Source organism: Podarcis bocagei (assembly GCF_964188305.1).
Source record: "Podarcis bocagei genome assembly, chromosome: 13".
Taxonomy (NCBI): domain Eukaryota; kingdom Metazoa; phylum Chordata; class Lepidosauria; order Squamata; family Lacertidae; genus Podarcis; species Podarcis bocagei.
The window spans coordinates 4,603,443-4,624,346 of record NC_138138.1 but is presented as its reverse complement, the minus strand read 5'-3'; the positions used below and the strand labels follow the sequence as shown (position 1 = coordinate 4,624,346).

Here is a 20,904-nt window from a genome sequence, read left to right as displayed (position 1 = left end):
ATTTAAACCTGCATTTTAGGAAAACATAATATTGAGAGATAAAAATACTTTGATGAAAATGGTGTGATCTTCTTCTTCTTCCCCCTCTCTTCCTCCTCCTCCTCCTCCTCTCTCTCTCTCTCTCTCTCTCTCTCTCTCTCATTTGTACAAATCACACAGAATAGCCTGAATTTAAAAGCATTAGCAGGAGACCTCTGTACTGATCTGCCAGGGTCTTTGCAAAGCTCTGTTCACATTCAACTCTGTTCAGCTATAGCATTAAACCTCCCTTGAATGTATTTTTCTTAACCTGGTTGCTCTTGAAATGATCCAGTTTTCATTCATCTTTTCTACTTCCCAGCAAGTCACCAGATATTCTTCCACCCAGTTTTAGCCAAGGTTATGTCCAATCACTCCTTAATTAAGACAGGTTGGTTTAATGAACTGGAATTAGCATCTTCCCTGGACGGATAGCCCACTTACAACCTAAGTTCTCCAAACACTTGGGTGTTGTAATGTGATATAACATTCAGTCCCATTTGAGTAAAATAAATTGCCCTGAATTAGAGATGTGTGTAGAACCATGGTGAGTATTTGGTGAAGATATTGCTCAATATCTTTTAGGATTTATCTTAGAAACTGAGTAATTAGGTCAGGCAGTCACTGCCTAACTGGCTTATGCTCGTGTTTCTATGTGGTACGACTATTGACGAATAATTCTGAGCCTGAGGCAGATTCTGCCTCTTTCAAATCCCTGAAAGTGTAGAACTGGAACAGAGTATTCAGCCTTTGCCTGTCGTCCTCAGTTCACCTTCAGTTCCACATCCTATAGGAGAGTTGGATTTTAGCTCCACAACATGGGGGGGGGGGCATGGAAGGCTGAGAAGCAGTTTGTGAATTTGTGTGACCATGTTAGATGCCACTACAGAGAAGGGAGATTCCTACTAAGAGTGAGGAGAGATGTAAGACCATTTGGAAGTGAGGCCAATTTGGAAGTCCCCACAATAGTATTTATTATTATTATTTTTAACTTCCCACTCCGGGGTCAGAGGAGAGAGGGAGGGGAGCTATTTTAAGTTTCCAGGAAAATGGACTAAGGATGGCACAGATTGGTTTAGCAGTATGCTTGTAAGCCAAACCACAGCTTAGGGAAAGGGGTTTACATGCATTTGCAGCAAACCATGGTTTGGTTTAGTGTTTGTTATGCATGAGTCTGGTCTGATCATTATGTTTGTGGGTGGGTGGAGAAAAACCATGTGTGTTGAGTAAGTGGACATACAGAGCAGTCAGACTGGTTTCCCCTGAGTTTGGAGCTGAGAAATGCAGTATGTTTCAGATACTTTTCAAAAGCCATTGAAACCAGAGAAATGACAAGGAAGAGAATATACAGAGGACTGATTACTGAAGTAATAACTCAGCTAAAATAACTGTGTCAGTAGCTGGTAACGGATTAACTGAATAAAATGTGTAACAAGGATGACAAGCTCATGTGTGGCTCCTTGGTGCGAGAAGAGCAGGGGTTTTAAAACTCCTCTGTGAAGTTGGAGAGTTGTGTAGCTGCAGCACAGAGCTAGGGCACAGCTCCTCTGCTGAAGTCATTGCTCTAAGACCAAGGTCATGACTTAACTGCTCCTCGCAGATCTCTTGGCATCTGCACAAGAACGGGGATGATACTTGATTAGCCTCAGGGCAGATTTCCAGGTGGATAAATTACCTGCCAGTCAGTGACGACACAACAAAAAATTACCGTTATGCGCTGTAATTTAAGAACACAGCAGAATGGGAAAGGTGTGACCTGTATGTTTTTGTGTGTGAACACTGTTTGCTTAAAAAAATGGTCACAAAATGCTCAAGATGACCATTTCTGTTGCATATCAAAAGTCTCCCCAGAAGGCCTCCTGGCACCCCCCCCCCTTTTATTGCTGTCATCTTGCCATTTTACTTTCTTAAAAGCCAGTTGCCCCAAGTTCCTTGTGTACCTTCTTCTCATTTTTTGATAGTAAGCCCCCCAACTGAGCATCGCGGAACTAAATTCTAACTAAACCACCATAAGATTGTGTTGGAGGTCCCACTGAAAGCAACGGGATTAAGAAAGTTGCAGCAAGCTTGTTCCATTGGACAAGGTTACAACCCGATGTCTCTTACCAGTAAGCCCCATTGAACTGAACTCACTGGAATTTACCGTATTTTTCTCTCTATAACACGCAGATTTTTTCTCCTAAAAAGGAAGGGGAAGTGTCTGTGCGTGTTATTGAGCGAATGTGTGGTCCCTGGAGCCGAAAAATCAGGCAAAAATCAAATCGCGCTTCACGGAGAAGGGAAACCTGAAAAGAGGAAGTGGCTGCTTTCCTGCATTCTGCCTCAGGGTCTTACTGCCCACCCTTTTCTGTTTCGTTGCTGTGTTTGCTCAAACAGAACAAAGAGCAGGGAAAGCCCCTCCCCTCCAGGCAAGCAGAGGGGAAAGCAGAGTGTCGTTCCTTCCTCTCTGTGCTCCGGTGCTGCTGAAAACATGCAGGTGGGAGAGAGAGAGAGAGAGAGAGAGAGAGAGAGAGAGAGAGAGAGAGAGAGAGAGAGCTGGCTGGCTTGGGTGGGTGCGTGGGGGAAACTTTTGCCTTCCTTTCCTCCCTCCCGTTATACCCCACTCCTGCATTCTTAGCCCTTCTGTGTTTTTCCTTCCCTCCCCACTTAAAATGTGGTTAAAAAGCATGGATCCACATGGATCCTCAGGATTTTTGCACTGGGTCACCCCAAATTCACCATCAGAGCACATAGCATGTCCATGGCTACATCCTGCCCCCCAAAAATCATGCACCCACTGTTGCCTGGGGCTGCAATGGTGCAAAAATGTGGTTAAAAAGCATGGATCCACATGGATCTTTGCATTGGGTCACCCCCAAATTCACCACCAGAGAACATAGCATGTCCATGGCTACAGCCTGCCCCCCCCAAATCACGCACCCACTGTTGTCTGGGGCTGCAGTGGTGCAAAAACGTGGTTACAAAGCATGGATCCACATGGATCCTCAGGATCTTTGCATTGGGTCAGCCCAAATTCACCATCAGATCACATGTCTGTGGCCACAGCATGAAGCACAAAAATTATACATCCACTGTTTCATTCAGAATGTTTTTTCCCTTGTTTTCCTCCTCTAAAAACGATGTGCGTGTTATGGTCAGGTGCGTGTTATAGAGCGAAAAATACGGTATTTTTCAGTGGACAAGAATAGGGTTTCACTGTAAGGCCTGCGATTGACTTTAGCTAGATCAAGGCCAATATTCATGCACGTAGTTAAGATAAAAGAATGATCCAAGAGCACAGCTGAAAAAATAGCAATACTATTTAAGACAGCTAAAATAAGTTCTTCTTGAATACAAATTTGTTCCCATTTACACCACAAAGAACTCATAACCCACCTGCTCTCAGCAGCCAGAAACACCATAACCAGACACTGGAGAGACCTGTCAGGAGTAAGCATGGGCCAATGGTACCAAATAGTATGGGAAACAGCCCTCCTAGAAAAATTAACCAATAAACTAAAACTGACACGGGGACAAACAGAAGAAGACGCCTTCACCCCGGTATGGCTCCCCTTTATCACATACACAGCCCAACAAGACAATGACAAGAATCCACCAACAGCATACAAATCAATATGGCTAACCTGATCCAAAACACCCACCTACCTCACCCACACACGAAAACAAAGATCACCACTGCCAACGATGAACAAACAACCACACCCTAGGCCAACCCCAACCTTTCTCACCACCAAAGGAACACAAGTGAACAGCACAAGCAACGCTGACACCAAACCCTACATACATTAAACATAATAGAAACATCGCCACCCGACCCCACCCCTATCCATCTTCCCTCTCTCCACCTTCCCTTTCTTTTTTCTTTTTTCTTTTCTTCTCCCCCTAATGCCTCAACAAATGAAATGGATTTGTAAAAATGTTACATGGAAAAAAAATACACGAGGCATTACACTTCTGTAAAACAAGAAAATCCTTAATAAAAAAGAAAGAAAAAAGCAACAAATTTGTTCCCATACTAAGACCTAGAGCCTCCTGCAGATTTGAGAAAATTAGCAGAGCAGCGATGTCTTCCCAAAGTATTCCTAGAGTGGCACTACACTGTTAGTAACAAAGATTGATAGCAAAGGGGAAGATGCCTCTCACAATCTACTCTCTTTCTGACATCAAATGGATCTTCGACGTCTCCGAAGCATTGAAGGCAACCTGTGGGGACAGTAAAACTGTTTTAGAGCAGAAACCTAAGTTTAGATGTTCTGTTAAGAGTGGCATTAGGACATGGAAACCAGGAGATTGAGTGGCCCACATGGTAAATACTGTTTGTGCAGTAATCCTTACAGGTACATTGAGATGTTTCTGTAACGTCTCCCATTTTTGTTTTGTCTGCTTTAGGGGGAAATCCAGGACAATTACTTTTGAGCAGTTCAAGGAAGCACTTCAGGAGCTGTCCAAGAAGCGTTTCAAAGACAAGAGCAACGAGGAAGCAGTGCAAGAAATGCACAAGCTCATCGAAGGGAAGGCCCCCGTCATAGCTGGAGTCACGGTATGGGAGCCTGACGCTCAGTAACTCTGACATTCTTTTCTAAGGCCTCTCTTCAAATCATAGACTTCTCATTTTCTCTCTCAGGAAGAGTCCTGAAGTTTTGATCAACCCAGCAGGATGCTCATCTGGTTTCACTCTAATGTTCTCTGTGGCAGGGCAGCTTTTGCGAAGCCAGAACATTCCATAAGAGTTGTAGCCTAACGACCAATATTCCTGTTCACCTAATGCTTAAAGATTTTGATTTCTGCTAGAAACTTATTCTTGTTTTCAGTTAAAATCTGTCTTTCCTACTGCATAATTCTCAGAATGTGGGCTTTCTGGCGTCGTAGGACTTTGATAACATGCCACTTGCATATGAGCCATGGAACAGTTCAGAACAAAGATAGCAGCCTCCACTCTGTACCATGGCATTGTGTGGCTCCCACTGTACCAGCAAATATCACCCCCACCCCACCCCCCACATAACGTGGCAAAATGAAATAAAAAATAAAAAATAGTCCAGTAGCACCTTAGAGACCAACTAAGTTTGTTCTGGGTATAAGCTTTTGTGTGCTTCTTCAGATACACTGAAACAAAAGTCACAATTTTTTTTAAAAAAATTATTTCAACTGCGTCAGACCAACACGGCTACCTATCTGAATCTAGAATTGTGGCTAAATGAGTGAATGATGCAAGGGTGGAAATGGATGAAGCCAGCTTCTGACTGTCTTCAGCGAGAATAAAATCAGCTCTTTCACTCTTGCATCTTTCCCATTCTACTCCAAGCTTAGTGACTGTGTGTGTGTGTGTGTGTGTTTGTGTGTATGTGTGTATAGGCTGTCAGCGATGTCAAGGGGGGCATGGTACAGCCTCCAAATAGTTGGATTTGGAAGGATCGAGCTGCCCAAGCTTAGTCAGTTGATCATTCCTTTTTTTAGAACAATACTCCAGCCATTTAGTTTCCTTTTGCCACGTGTATAAAGAATTTTGCTGTAGTCTGCATAGTGCTCATCAACATACAGCTAAATGGAAAGTGAGGACTTTGAGCTCTTTCCAAGATGGGGCAAATTCCATGTACCCTACTGTATACAAGTACGAAGGGGCAATCACTGTGGCTTCCTTTGCTTACCTATCCCCCACCCCCCAAAGGCTGCACATTCTGGGGCATTCTAAGCCACACTGCGTATTCGATCACCAAGCTGCAGCCCAGTCCTAACTGTGGAAATGAGTTGCTTGCTTCTACTCTCAAAATCCAGGGCTGATTCTGAAGATTAACAAAGCAAGATGAGCCATCGCCAGCCCATGGCATTGCCAAGTGAGCAGTGGCACTACCTCTTTCACACTAGCTTTATCAACAATATTATGGGTTTAAGGGCACCAAAGGCTCACTTACCAAATACCATGGTGGTGTGGGGAGTAAGCAGCAGTGGGTTGCCACTGCTCACCTGACCTCTGGTCAGTTGTGTTTATGCGACATACCAGACGGTAGATGAGGAGAAAGGTTGGCACAGTACAAATATGCCAGCCGAGCTGAGGTGGTGCATTTGCAACACACTGATGTCACCACTGACTCCATCTCCTGGTAAGTGGTAGCAACCAACTGGTGGTTAGGTAAGCCGTGGCAGCCCACCCACCCACCCCCCATCCACTACTGGGAGAAAGCTATGCCATTATTCCTGGTTCAAGACCCATGGCACTTTATAGAAATTGAACTGAAGCTGAGAAGTTTGCTGAGGTGATGGCTGAGCTGGAGGGCCACGCTCGGCTCCTTACCTCAGTGGAACTTAATATGATGAAAGCCTAAGATTGATCAATGAAGGAGGACAACCTGTTCCAGTGCCTGGGAATTGAATCCCCCTAACTCATGTAATGTGGTCAATGCCTCTTAGGACCTGTGTACACAAAGGTGCCCCAAATTCAAAATGCAATCTTGAACAGTGTTTTCTGTGAAGCAGGCACTCCCACCAGAAGCCTCTGACTGCACAGCTACTGGACAAGCTGAGATTTGACTTAAGAATAATGTGACATCTACATGGTTGATTGGTATGGATTAGGAAAACTGCAGAGAACTGAATCTGTGGTGTCTTAAAGGCTGACCCCACTGTTGTATCGGAGACCTTTGCTGTTTCTTTGATGCCTTGGTTGATGTATATGCAAAGCGTGGTGGACATTAATCAAGTTTAGAACAGCTGACACTTTAACTCTTCCATCCAACCTATAAATTTCACAGCATCCACAATGAGCGGTGAAAAAGAAAGGAATGGAAACTCTTACGCCATTTGCATTGTTATCTCCAAGGTTCTTTTGAGCACGTCCAGCAGAGCCATGGATTTTCCTAGCTCAAATTCCATTTTTCTTTTGAAGTAGATGCCTTTAGAGGCAGAATGTTCAGTCATCCTGTCTCCCAGAATGATTTGTGCTAAGAGGTGGCCAGAAAGGCTTGCAGCCACCAGCTTTGAAAAAGGACATCATGCCTTTGGGTGGACTTTGGAAAGCCCAATGTTGACTCAGTTAGGAGCAATTTGGAAGGAATCCCCAGTCTTTAGGGCAAGCCCAAGACATTTTGGCACAAAATGGCGCTTCCTTCCCTGGCCAGGCAAGAAGGGATGAGTGAAGATCCTACATCGGGAACAAGGGGGGACTAAAGACCTATATATGGGATCTGCTGCCCCATGGATCCTGCCTCCTAAGGCAGTTGCCTCACCTTGCCTCATGGCTTGGTCGGTCCTGCATCGCTTACTGTTTTCTCGGCACTGGCAAAATCTCTACTGGCACCAGTCCGCAGTGAAAATAATAGCATTTGCTCAAGTATCAGATATCCCTCTTAAATTTCTGCCACATGCTAAAGGGGAAAATTGTTTTAGTTTTTTAATAAATTAATTATTTTAAACCCAAATAAGTACTTTCCCTTTCAGTATTGAAAGCTGCAGGGGAGCCAACCTGAACATAGTGGACTGTGTGCATGGTCACCTCCCATAAATGCACTGAAGACAAATGCAATGCTTTAATTCAAAAACCTTTGACGTGTCCTCCTATATGATGGCCAGATAGTAAGAAAATGCTGTGGCAAGGTGAGCTGTACTACACAGGCAGGCAGGGCTGACCCACCCATGAGGCAAGGTGAGGCAGACACCTCGGGCGGCAGACCTGGGCCCAAGGAGCATGCTGCTTGCTGACTCCTCTGCTTGTGCAACTGTGCTTCCATCTCTGCTGCCACACCTCCACCACCTACTCCTCTGTGGTCATACCAAAGCCATCCCCTGTGGCAGTGGCAAGGGGGTGTGCGCGTGGTGGCAGGGCACACCCATTGTGGAGGAGGCAAGGGCATGGCAGCAGCATGCTGTGTCCGTGGAGGAGGCAGCAGCGCATGCTTGCAGTGGGGTGCAGTGGGGTTTGCCTCAAGCTTCAAAATGTTCTGGGCCAGCCCTTCAGGAAGGTTAGTCTTCCCCCTAGGGCAGGATGGTTAAGGTCTAGCTATCAAGCTGAAAGTAGTTTCCTTGTCCAAACATTCATGCTTAGACGTGGCCAACTCTCCCTGTGAACTAAGTGTGTCCCACAATACTCTGCAGTGGTGTAGAAGCAACTCTGTTCACATTAAAGTCCAGTCCTAATATCCTACTGTAATTAAACCTGTTGCTCTCACTGAAATAATAATATATTATTCACACAGTTCCATCTCCCACTCTCCTTTCTATTTTTAGATAAGACCTTTCAGACAGAGATCTCTTCACTCATTTTATGCTACATAGATGACACTATGTAATTTTTTCAAAACACATTTGGATTGATTGCATAATTTGTTGTATCAATCTATTTTTTGTTGTTGTAATTCTCCAAATAAAGTCACAAAAATAAAAATTCCCAAGGATGACATCATTTGGAAGTAAAGGTGAATAAATTAAAACTGGGCTGAGAGCTTTCCAAAATATTTGCCAAGAGGTCAAGAATACCTCACAGTGTAAAAAGAACATAACAGTTACAAGAACAATGTCAAGATTTTTACAGTACCCTTTTTCAGGATGTCCAGGGCAGTTTACAAAGGAAATATAAAACATAAATAGAACATAAACATTAAAAACCATTATTACATTAAAATATATTCAAAAGCCTGTGCAGATAAAAATATATCTGCCTCGTGCCAACAATGTTAACTGTTCAGCATCTGGCAAATGTGTGTTAATTTTCCCAGGCCCCCTGGTTTGGGGTGCCACCACTGACAAAGCTCTCTGTCTCTGGTCACCTTGCCTTGGGTGGTGGAGGGAGCTAGAGGAGACCCTTAGACAATGACCTCAGTGCAGGGGCAGATGAGTGTGGCCACAGCTGTTATTTCAGGTCTTAGGCTGAGTAGGGCTTTAAAGGTAAGCACCATTGCTGTAGTTTTCTGCCTATGCTTTGACCACAGAGAGGACACCTGACCCATTTCTTGGTGGAAGCTGGGTTATGTTTTAAAACTCATCCCAGAGTTCTATTGATTCTAGACACAGGTCTTCTAAGGAGCTAAATCTCTTGGGATGTTTACATCACGGGTGGTTCAGCTGTCAAACAACGTGGGCATTTCAAGAAGCAATGCCTACTGTATTTGAAAGCACCAGCAAAACTGCTGACTGCCATTTGATCATATGTTTTAGAAGTGCTCATGTAGACCAGGGATAGAATTTACTCCCCCCCAAAACTTATGAATATAAACATCATTTCCCCACCACCACCAGATTTAGGAGGACGGCTGAAAACATCACATGGCAATTCACATCTCATTATGCTTGAGGAACTGCTGGAACATGGAGCTATAGAAGATTTGAATAAAACATGTCAGCACTGTGGGGGTTCATTTGATCCCAGTTATTGACCAAGCATTAAAAACCCCCATCCTGTCTTGTTTAGGATAGCCAAAACCCACGAGCCAGTCATGGTTGATGGTCTGCAAGGAACAAGCAAAGCAGAACAGAGGTCCTCAGGACCATGAAGTTATAGTACCTTGATTTACATATATATTCATGCACGTGTGTGTTATTTACATTGTTAATGCTCTCTTCTGTCTGTCTTTCTCTCTCCCCATTAATAGAAAGCCATTTCATCTCCGACTGTCTCCCGGCTTACAGACACAACACGTTTCACTGGTTCCCATAAAGAGAGATTTGATCCCACTGGGAAAGGGAAAGGCAAAGCAGGACGTGAAGATCTGGTGGATACGTCTGGCTATGTATCCGGGTATAAGCATGCTGGCACATACGATCAGAAAGTGCAAGGAAGCAAGTAAGCCTGAAGGTTCAAAGCCCGAAGGTTCACCTGTGAGGGGTGAGCAAGACGAGCCTCACCTGTTGCTGTAAATGCCAAAAAGACTGTGTTGGAAAGCTGTGTTGTAGGATCCACTTTTGACATCGACTGAGACTCTTGCAGTGAAGCACCACTTCATTACATTCCTCATGCTTTATGGCAGTGAAAAGGAAGCAGCAGAGCAGTCTGATCAAGAAACCACACCAAGGGCTCTCTCACCAAACCTCGTCTGTACTGGTAGCAGGTCGCAAACATTCCTATATGCCTAATTCTCTGTCTTGTTCTGCTGTCTTTTTTTCTACAGTGGAGGCTACACGTGCTAGTAGCTTTGCTAAAAAGAATCCAATTGCTCAATTTGATTATTTATTATTGAACAATGTCTTAATATGGAACAGATGCACCTCAAACGTAATAATTCAGCCTTTAACTGAAGCGAATTAAATGGCTATTGACTTTTATTTTTGAAAAGGTGCTATTCTGTAAAAGCCAATACATTTATTTCAACCATTTGCGAACAAGAGCAGAAACAATAATTTAAAGCAACTTTCCCCCTCCATTAGTAGAAAACTGAGACCCCACTTGTCCCTGTTCTCAAAAAAAAAAGGGAAATTGCAGCTCTTTCTCCTGGCCTCTGCAAATTTTCTTTAAAGAAAAAAAACCAAAACAGAAACCAAAACACTATGTGTCATTGAAGTTATGTATTACTATTTCTTTAAGATTGCAACAAACATGAAATATGGCAGTTCAACCCCCCACCCAAATATATATTTGAAATACTACCAGTTGAAATTATCTACTTTGTCTGGATCATTACCTTAAACAACATTTTGATTCATTATGTTGGTTAAATAGTTCCAGAGTAAAGGAAATTTGTTGTTTTCTTGTTCACTCAGTGTAAAGCAGACATAATTTAATTGTCAGATTGTTTGCTGATGGAAAACAAAGGTAGAAAAGATTAAATACAGATTCATTGTTTTACAAATGATGTCATCAACCATCATGTTCCAGTGAGCCAGAGTCTAAATAGTGCTGAAATGTTGCTTCTTTTAAGGGAGAAAAGGGATATAATTAACATATTTCCTGAAAAAGGACAACATACGTAATGTATTTATTTATTTGAAAGATTTCTATGCGTGTATGCTGAAGAGTAACTGTCTAGTCAATGAGGTGAATTTTATGTGTCCTGTCTTTATTATTGAGTAAATACCACACTGTGTTGAACTTACACTCCAGTAAAATAATAGCTGTAATCTTCACTTGGAGGTTTGCCAGCAATTGAGTCCTCAGTCTTGTTTTCTGTGGAATACAGGTCAGCTGTATCTTCTCTGTAGAAGAATAGAGATTGATCAACTTTACTGCCATTCTTAATAGCTGTCTCTTTGACAGGCCCAGTAAACGCTAAAGAGGTGGCTGCACTGATTTGCTTGCAGTAATTCTGACTGTTCCTTCACACAGGCCAGCACCTTGAAGTTGGCCCTTGTCCGAGCACTGGCCACCTGTCATTTGCAGTTGTCTTTATCCTCGTTGTTAAGGAAGGTATTTATTGTGACTTACAACCATGCATTCTTCAGCATGCACTACAAGCATGAATCCAAAATAATAATAATAATAATAATGTTGTTAAGCACTGCCGTTGTATGTCCGGAACCTTCGTTTTTTGACATGTTGAAATGTCAGGCTTGGGAAGAAGGAAGTCTGTAGAAATTTCAGCATGTTTTTGCAGGATGGTGGTTTTGGTGGTTGCCAGAAAGGGTCTGTGAGTGTGCCAGGCCTGTTGGTATTGAAATAGTGATAGTTGGTATCAGTTATATATCCATCTGCTTTCTGGGGACAAGCTCAGTGTCTAGAGTGTTGATAGTAGGGCTGTTTGCTTTGATGGAACAATGAGCACTGAATACTTTAATGCAGACTCTCTGGAGCCCATTTGTCAACCTTAAAGCAAGGCTAGGCCTATGGGGGAACCCCATGTTATTACACGGAACTTCATTACATAAATAGAATATTCAGAACAAATCCAGCTACGTCCTCCAGTGGCAGCTAATTAACACAGTGGATGTGAAAGACTCCATTGCTGTAATATGAGCAGATAAGCACACCAGGAAGATACCTGATTTGTTGATCCAGTCTAGCATGTCTCTTGCGTATTTTGCTTTTCGGGAAACATTTTTTGTCCGAAAACCTAGCAGCTATTTGCTCACATGAATTGGCCATGAACACTGATTACTCATTGTAAGGAGGAGCTTAAGGTCACAATAATGCCACCATGTTCTGGGGAAATAGTAGTTTTGCTTTTGATAGAAACCTCCTTTAGCACTAAAGTCTACTGCAGAACTCTCATCAAAAGATTTTAAGGCAGGCATTACATATCAGGTGGCCTTCTAGAGCCAGGGAAAGCTACTTTTAAAATGAGCAGTCCGTGTTCATTTTTCATTTATTTTAACACAAAAAGACAAGAGGTGCTACCATTGAAGCGTGGATGTCTAAAAAGCAAGCAGTTTTGTGAAACAACGAGATGCTCTTCTGACATCCCAGTTTCTCTTCCTTTCCCCATCCCCATTCCTTGTTCTGAGACTGTTGGCTTTTTCTATCCCTTTTTCTACCACTGTGCCACTAAAGGAGGAGGCTGTGTCAGAAGAAGCAAGGCTGGGTGTCCATGCACCAGACCGCAGTTTCCTCCAGTCTAGTCACCTGATAACACAATCCCATTCATGTCTACTCAAAAATAAGTCCCACTGTGTTCTTTGGGGTTTGCTGCTGGGTTAACGTGCATAGGATTGCAACCTAAGTCACTGTTTGCATGCAACAGTGTACTTGGAATATTCTCACATCAGCTGCTCTCATCCCTGTATATTCCTTGTCAGTGACTTCTGCCCCCTTTAAGTATTTATTTAAGTGCAAAACATACTGTAAACGTGCAGTGATACCGGCCTTCATTATCTCCTTTCCATACAATAGGTTATCATCAGGCCCTTTTTGAATAAATAGGGGGAAATGTGAAACAGTTCTCCAAATGTGAAAATGATAGAGATCCGTATCTGTAGGTTTTTTTTAAAAAAACTATTTTACTACCACAATGTGTTTACAATTCTTTGCTGATTGAATAAATCACATTAAGCACATAGTGTTCTCTTTGCTATGTGTAAATCACTCCAGGGTATATTATGTATATATAAATATGCAAACGTGCAGTTTTATACAGCCTCTTAAGGGTGCACACTTTTGTAGCATCATGCACGCTGGGACTGCCTTGTTATCTGCTGCGACCTGGAAAAAGGCTCCATGTGCCCAGAATACAGCCCATTCCTCACCCAAGAAGGCAACCCAGCTGTCTATGTCTGCAGCTGCATATGTATATCGGACCCTCAGTGAGTTTCCGATTATTGCCTGGATTTCCCTTCCAATTTTATAGACATACAATTTATGGAGTCAAGTCAATCTTCTTTCCCCCCTGCTTGCATTTCTGTTCATGTCACTGGAATTTGTACAGGAAGTTGTGGGCTGAATCTGACTTACCTGCACCGCCCAACCCCCCCCCCCTACTCACTTCCTTTGTGTTTAGTTGACATCTGAAACAAGTCTAGAATAAGGTGGGCAATTTATCTGGCCTCCTAAGCCCATGCATAGCAATTCAGGCAGAAGGGCCGGACTCAGGGAAGAGCAGCAGGGACACTTTAAGAGGGAAGGCCTTCCCAGGATCAGGGCCGGCCCACCCATGAGGCAGGCTGGGGCAGCTGCCTCAGGTGGCAGAACCCCAAGAGATGGCACCCTCATAGGCTCCCCACCACGTCTGCCACCGCTAGAGAAGTGGCGGTAGCGGCAGTGGCAGCAGCTTCCAGTGCGACCTTGCAGAAATCTCACCAGACCTTGTGTGCTCTGCAAGATCTTGCTGGAACCCACCGTTCTTGCCACCGCTTTGTGGATGCCGCCACACAACCCAGCCGGGTGGCACCTTCCTGTTTTGCCTCAGGCCAGCCGCCCCTGCCCAGAATGGAGCTTTTTATTACCAACTCTGCCTTAGACCTTGATGTATGAAGTCGCCTTATCCTGAGGGAGACCATCAGTCAGTTTGGACTCCAGCCCACAGCAGTTTACTTTGATCAGGAGGCAGCTCTGTAAGCTCTCGGGCAGAAAGTGGCATTTTCTACCGTTGCCCAAAGATCCTCTTGGTAGGAGATGCCAAGAAACAAACTTGCATCTTTTTAAATGTGCAAAGCAGATGTTATAACAAGCTTTAGCTTCCTCTACGGGGGGATGCTTAGCTATGCTTTTGTTTTTGTGTGTGTATATAGTTTATTCTTAAGCCTCCCAAATGAGATTACTTTGCAAAGGACTTTGAAGTCTCCCAAACATAAAGCTATTATTCCTGTCTCAGTTTCCAGCAGTGTGGGGTGCCCTTCTGCTTCCCCAGGGAGTAGCCTCTTGTGCTGTTTGACCCCGTCCCCCAACATACAGTAAGCCACAACTTAGGCACATTTAACTTGTGTGCATTCAGCTTTACACGCATGGCCAAAAATGAATAAATAAAAGTGGGTGAGGATCCAGGAAATATGACTTTGGCAATCCCAGCCATCAATGGGTTTTGACTATAAGTGATTTTGTTTTTAGGCATGATCCCCAGAACGTATCCCCTGCGTAAGTTGTGGGCTTACTGTATCTTAAATCAGAAATTTTTGAAATTCCCGTTTACTTTGTGGGATATTGTTATGGAATAAACTTTCAACTCTTTGTGCCTGAGCGTACTCTACTGTGTGTCTTGCTTCAAGTCTCCCTATGCCTTACATGTGCAGCTGTGAAGGACACTTGTGAGTGTTTCATGCCTATAGATAGGTTCTGCCACTATTGGTTTAGAAGCCACTGCCTCAAACTTCACAAAAAGGAGGAAAATGTGCAAACTGTAATCATGGTTATCCTAAGGTTACTTTCTAAATCAGTATTTGTATGTTTTAAATTCTGATCCAAATCAGTATCTTACTTGGCGGGGTGGGAGAGCTGAAAACAATGCCAATATATTTCACATCTGGCAACCATTGCACCCCTTTGGTTTCAGACAGTCTAAAAAGCCCTGGATTCTGACCAAACTAAGCTGCCTGATGTATATTTTGCTCTAGAAGGCTTAATTTGGTCAGAATAGAGTATATACTTTCAGATTTAACATGAAATACATTACTTCTGGTAAATGAGCCACCATAGCCACTAGAGGGCCATGAAAATTTGTGTCCTGGACTTTTGGGACTCGTCTACCCATGTACTGTCTGAAATCCAAGGGGCGCATTGGTTGTCAGGTGTGAACTTCCCCCCAGCTCTCCTATCCCACCAAACTTTGCGTGCATAAGTGGCTTAAATTTGCGTCATGCTGCCCATTTAAAAGCATTAACATTTATCTAAGCAAGAGAATATAGATCAGATTGAGTGTTTCCCACTATGTACACCTTATCCCCCCAACAGTTAGCTTAACTGTTCACACAAGTCACCACTTTGGTGTATGTGTGAGAGCAAAAGAGGCTCCCATGATACCTACTGTATGTTAGGACACTTCTCCACAACAGCCAGCATGTCGGTTTCACAAACAAAGCAGGAATGGATATTCACAATATCTCTACTACAGATGGAGGCTTGAGTTAACACCTTTTAGAAACTGGACCATAAAGAAGGCTGATCGCCAAAGAATTGATGCTTTTGAATTCTGGTGCTGGAGGAAACTCTTGAGAGTCCCATGGACTGCAAGAAGATCAAACCGATCCATTCTGAAGGAAATCAGCCCTGAGTGCTCACTGGAAGGACAGATCCTGAAGCTGAGGCTCCAATATTTTGGCCACCTCATGAGAAGAGAAGACTCCCTGGAAAAGACTCTGATGCTGGGAAAGATGGAGGACACAAGGCGAAGGGGACGACAGAGGACGAGATGGTTGGACAGTGTTCTTGAAGCTACCAGCATGAGTTTGATCAAACTGCGGGAGGCAGTGGAAGACAGGAGTGCCTGGCGTGCTCTGGTCCAGGGGGTCACGAAGAGTTGGACATGACTAAACAACTAGTTTGAGTTTGACCAAGCTGCAGGAGGCAGTGGAAGACAGGAGTGCCTGGCATGCCCTGGTCCATGGGGTCACGACTAAACAACTAAACAACAACAATCCCTGCATTAGTTAGGAAAATGCCCTCCTCCTAACAGTAAATAGATAGATTTTTTCACACCTTTAAGATGCCAAAGTATATTTCTGTTCTCTCCAGTGTTATGAACAGTTAAAGATAAGGAAGCAATAATCCATGAATAAAGCAGGGTATATTTTGCTAAAAGGGAAACTACTTTCCGTTGCTGTTCTGTTCCTAGCAAACTAGGGTCATGGGCTAACAGATATTGATAGAACTAGGGGAAACTACAACAGTGGTTCTGCTTTTAAAGATCTACAAGACCTGCTTAATATACTGAGAATATGAACTGGTTGACATATGACCAAGAGTTCATGTAATTGTTTCACTGCGTGGTTGGTGTGATATAAATGTGGAGCTGTACATTGGAGGTGTGGTGGAACAATCTACCATTCTGCATGGATCACATCAGTTTGGACATGGGAATGAACTCTTCCATCTCAGAAGCCCCAACTGGTGAGGGAGATTGGGAGGGCTGACGTTGCGCATGCAACATCACACGCGCAACATCCCGACGTCAGGACATTGGGAAGAGCCAGGTGTGGAGCTAAAAGCGATGGCAGCGTGGCTTCCATGGCTGGTGACTCCTGCTGCTGCTGCCACTGCCCAGGGGGCTGCTTCCCCTCACCTTCACCTCTGTGGCAGGAGGAGGAGGAGAAAGATCCGGCCAATGAAGTCACTCTGCGCTTGGCCCTGACTTTTTTAAACATTGCCCCCCTCCCCCCCAAAACCCACCCAGGGTTGGGTCCTCAGGAACTGGCACCCCATCTGTCTGAGAGCAGCTACACAATCATTTTGATGTGCAGAAATCCTTGTGTGTCATTTCCCTGCCCATGGCCAGTTGGTTGTGGCAAATAGTTCTGAGGAAGAGCCAGATAGACTTGAAATTGCAGTTTAGGTTCTGTGCTCCCAACAGGAGACATATTCAAGTCTATCCTGGAATTGTCTGTAAGATGCAAGGGTGCATAGAAATGAAATGTAAATGACAGCAAACGTTTTCAGGGTTATATATACTAAATAGACTCCACAAAAGTTGAGGCATATAACAAAACGTCCATTTATTTCAGTGGTCTCAGGCTTGCATTGTGTGAGCATGATCCATGCGAAGGACAGATCCTGATACTGGGAAAGGGCAGAAGGGCTACCCCAGAAATGGCACAGGGATTGGGGGACCATTCCATGACCAAAATCTTAATGATTTTTGTTATGAAGTGTCCTGACACTGGAAGGAACTGGTTCTGGCTGCAGTCTTTGCATTCTTTTAAGGAAGGCTTGGTTATGTTTAAAATCGTCAGTGCAAGTCAAAACTTACTCAAATCAAAATTAAAATGAATAAACAATAGTTGGCAGGGAGGAGCGTAGAAACTTGCATGGTTCATAAAATTCTTAAACTAGCTGTTATTTTTAAAGTTAGATGGGTTTGTATGTATTTTAAAAGTAAAGATTGAATATGGGTATAGTTGATAATTAGGGTAAATATGAACCACAAAATGCAGCTGTTGCTTTTTCCTCTATGCTAAACATCCACTGTGCAAATGCTATTAGGCTATTAGATGACTGGTATATGGAAGCCATTTCACAACTAACACAGGTCAACTTTATCACGTGGTTCTATGAGGTTTTGGCGGTCATATTTGCAGGCGAAAAGGTGCATTAGGCACACTTGGCGAAGACGTGTGTCAACCATTACATGTGTTCCACCACTGCCTCCTCTTCCCTAACTTTGTTCATGGGTTGGGGGGCATGTTCCTCAAAAGCTTACGGCAGCCTTCCCAAACCCTGTGCTCTCCAGATGTTCTGAACTTCAATTCCTATCAGCCCAGGGCAGAATGGTACTTTTAAAGTTATAGTCCACAACATCTGGAGAACCTACAGGGACCAATCCACGCCTCTGGGTTATATCTAGAATAACCATGCATTCCTACACGTCTCCTCCAACGTAGGCCTTGTTGAGTTAAATGGGACTTACACCTAAATAATATCTACTTGGGACTTAACCCCATTCAATTTTATCAGATGTACACCTAGTTAAGTGTGCATAAATTTGCAGCTGCATTTAGGTGAACTTTGGTGCCACTGAAATAAGTGTAACAGCCTCAGACTGGATCCTAACCATTGTCTTCCAATAGCCATCTTTCTCCCTCAATTCATAGCTAAACAAAAGGGGAACTGGTATGTTTTGGGGTCACTTCTGGTTTAGTGGGGCACAGGAGTCTGGGCCAGCCAGGGCCAACAAGAGCAAGGACTGTCTCCTAGGAGCTGCTTGTGTGTCTTCTGCGACAAACTCGGTTTCTGTGTCAAGTGTAGATGTAGAAGGTTCTCGGAAGGTAGCAAGTTATAAAACTCCTGCTCTGCTGTGTTAACTGGAGAGGGATAAGTAAATCAGTTTATCCTTGTTGAAATGTAAATGTTTCCACGTACTTTAAGCACAAGAGGAAGATTATATATTTATATTGAAAACTATTTTTGACTAATACTGTGAGCATGTTTTGTTGCCTCTTTTTTTGTTTTGCACAATTTAAGGAAACGCAGGTTTGGCTTACCTTTTTTGTTGAATATATATATATATATAAAATATTGGCAAATGGCCAGGGAAGGGTTATTGGATAACTCCCAACCCTGACCATTTGCCGTGCTGGGAGATGCTAATGGGAGTTGAAGATACCACATTGGCTAACCCAGCATATGACAACACATGTTTTGCTTTCAAATTGCTTCCCTTTGGCTACCTAGAGATGCAATTGCATCATATGCTGGTTACTGGTGGAGAAAGTGAACTTGCTGTTATCTCTCCCGGAACACTAGACAGCATAATAAAAGCTGGCATGGACTCCACCTGTTTCTTTTTCCTCATTTGACACGTCATGCATTAAAACCAGTGAAACGGCAACCTGTACAATGTACTCTCAGATCTCAGAAGGCGTAACATTTGGCTGCTCTGAGCCCAGCACAAACTAGTCAAACTTAGAGCAGCGCCCTAGGGTGTGTTTTTTTCTGGAAGTCACTCAGAATGAAACGGGGTGTGTGCCTTGCTGAGTAAGCCTGCCTAGATGTGTACACCAGCAGCAGCCGCTCTCTCGGGGGAATGCTTTTTGGAGGTGCAATTTTTGTCAGGATGCAAGCGTAGCGGGTGGTTACTCCTCTTCTAGCAGTGTGAATTCTTACTGGATCCCCCCCATAGCTGTTATGATAGTAACATGTTAAAACACAACCCTGCATTTTAACATAGTGCCCATTTTGCCAGATTATACGTGTTGTTCCCACTGAGATTCGAACGTTATGAAAGTCCTATGTAAACGTGGAGTGAGATCAGTTACTGAGAATTTCTAGTTTGGAAAACATCTGGTGTAGCTTCAGACTCAAGCTCTGGGGCGCAGGGTGAGGGGCTGATGGATGTTACGGAATTCACCAGCAGGGGGAGCCTTTGCAGTTGGAGGCTTCCCAGGTGCTCCACCACTGCTGCTGGACCACAGTTGGCCCCCAAACAGGATGCTCTAGGGCAGGGGTTGGCAAGGCTTACCCGGTATGGGCAGGATCACTCCCACAGAGATCCTCTGTGGGCCAGGCCGGCGCGACGCCGGAAATCGCTTCTTGCACATGCCCAGATGCCGAAAATTGTTCCTGCGCAGAACTGATTTCCGGCATCTGGGCATGCACAGAAGCGATGGGAGTCGCCATACCACGCTGGTTTAGCGCAGCGCGTGGGGACTTGCTGAGCGGGCGGCTCTGTTTGGGGGTGGCTCATGGGCCAGTTAAGTCACCCTCATGGGCTGCTTCCGGCCCATGGGCCTTTGGTTGTCGACCTGTGCTCTAGGGGGTGAGCAGCCTTTGGTCTGCGTGCTCCAAAGCCTCTCCTGACGTGCCCTCAGAGAGGCCAAAGAAACTGTGTCAGTCCTGGAGCTTGACTAATTTGCTCCCAAAAGTGAGGGGAGGTGGGGGGGAATTTTAAAAGGCAAAATGAGGCTTTTAGAATTGCCCTGAAAATGGCAAAAGAAACAGAGAACTAACATTGGCTGATGAAATTTCACCATATGCTGGCCAATCTAACAGTGGAAAGTAAAGCCCAGGCAAAATCTATTCTGATTGCAGGTCTTTATTTTTTATTAATTTATAATACCAGTATTAAATATTTACACAAGTAAATTAAAAGAAACTTGAAAGTGAGTTATATACTACTAGTTTGTACTAGGCTTTTTCAGGAAAATGAAACAAATTTATATGTGTGTGTGTATATATGCAATATATTTTTACACAATTTATTAATTCTAGAAACTTAAATGTGTTATCACTTTATGTGTGAATGTTAAAATTGTGATAAGTGTTCCAAATGCTGAAATCTTCTGCTAGTTGTCTTTCTAATTTCTAAAACCACATTGATGGCTTCTGTCAAGTAAACATTCTTCATTCATTAGAAAAAATCAAGTTCATCAGTTGTTCTAATAGTGCTGTAAAAAGCTTGGCTTGAGAATAGATGTCAGTTTTCATAGTGTTTTATAGCTGTTCTTTAAAAGCAGACTTTCTGTAATATATATATTATTGCTGTTGAGAGTACAGAATTGTATCTTAAGTTGGTAAAGTGATCAATAAATGTATTAATATAAACTTCTTAATTTGCTTTTGCAAGTGTCTTGTGTGTTCCTTTCTAAGGGAACAGTCTTAATGTGGTCAAATCACTGGGTAGCTCTGTTCAACATACCTTCATGGTCAGAGCATTTTTTGCTGCTTTGTGTCACATGCGCTACTGACTAGAATGCCCTCCATGATTGCCTGGCATCCCACCCATATGCTGTTTCCTCATGGGTGGCTACCCTGTGTTGCTGGAATGCAATTCCCACTATTCCCATCTACCATGCTGCCCAGGGCTGATAGGAGTTGCAGTCACCATTGGAGGGCCACAGGTTGCGTGACATAATGACATCACAATGCTAGTGGACAGATACCATGGCCAC

At 43.7% G+C, this 20,904-nt stretch overlaps 1 protein-coding gene across 1 annotated transcript in view; it reads left to right on the top strand.

Moving 5' to 3' along the window:
- TPPP (tubulin polymerization promoting protein) overlaps nt 1-14,545 on the top strand; it is a 34,478-nt gene extending 19,933 nt beyond the window's left edge. The window contains exons 2-3 of the mRNA XM_081167294.1: nt 4,408-4,558; nt 9,600-14,545. Of these exons, the coding sequence (XP_081023420.1) occupies nt 4,408-4,558; nt 9,600-9,794 (346 nt within the window). The 3' untranslated portion in view covers nt 9,795-14,545. The remainder of the gene's footprint in view (nt 1-4,407; nt 4,559-9,599) is intronic.
- The last annotated feature ends 6,359 nt before the right edge of the window (nt 14,546-20,904 follow it).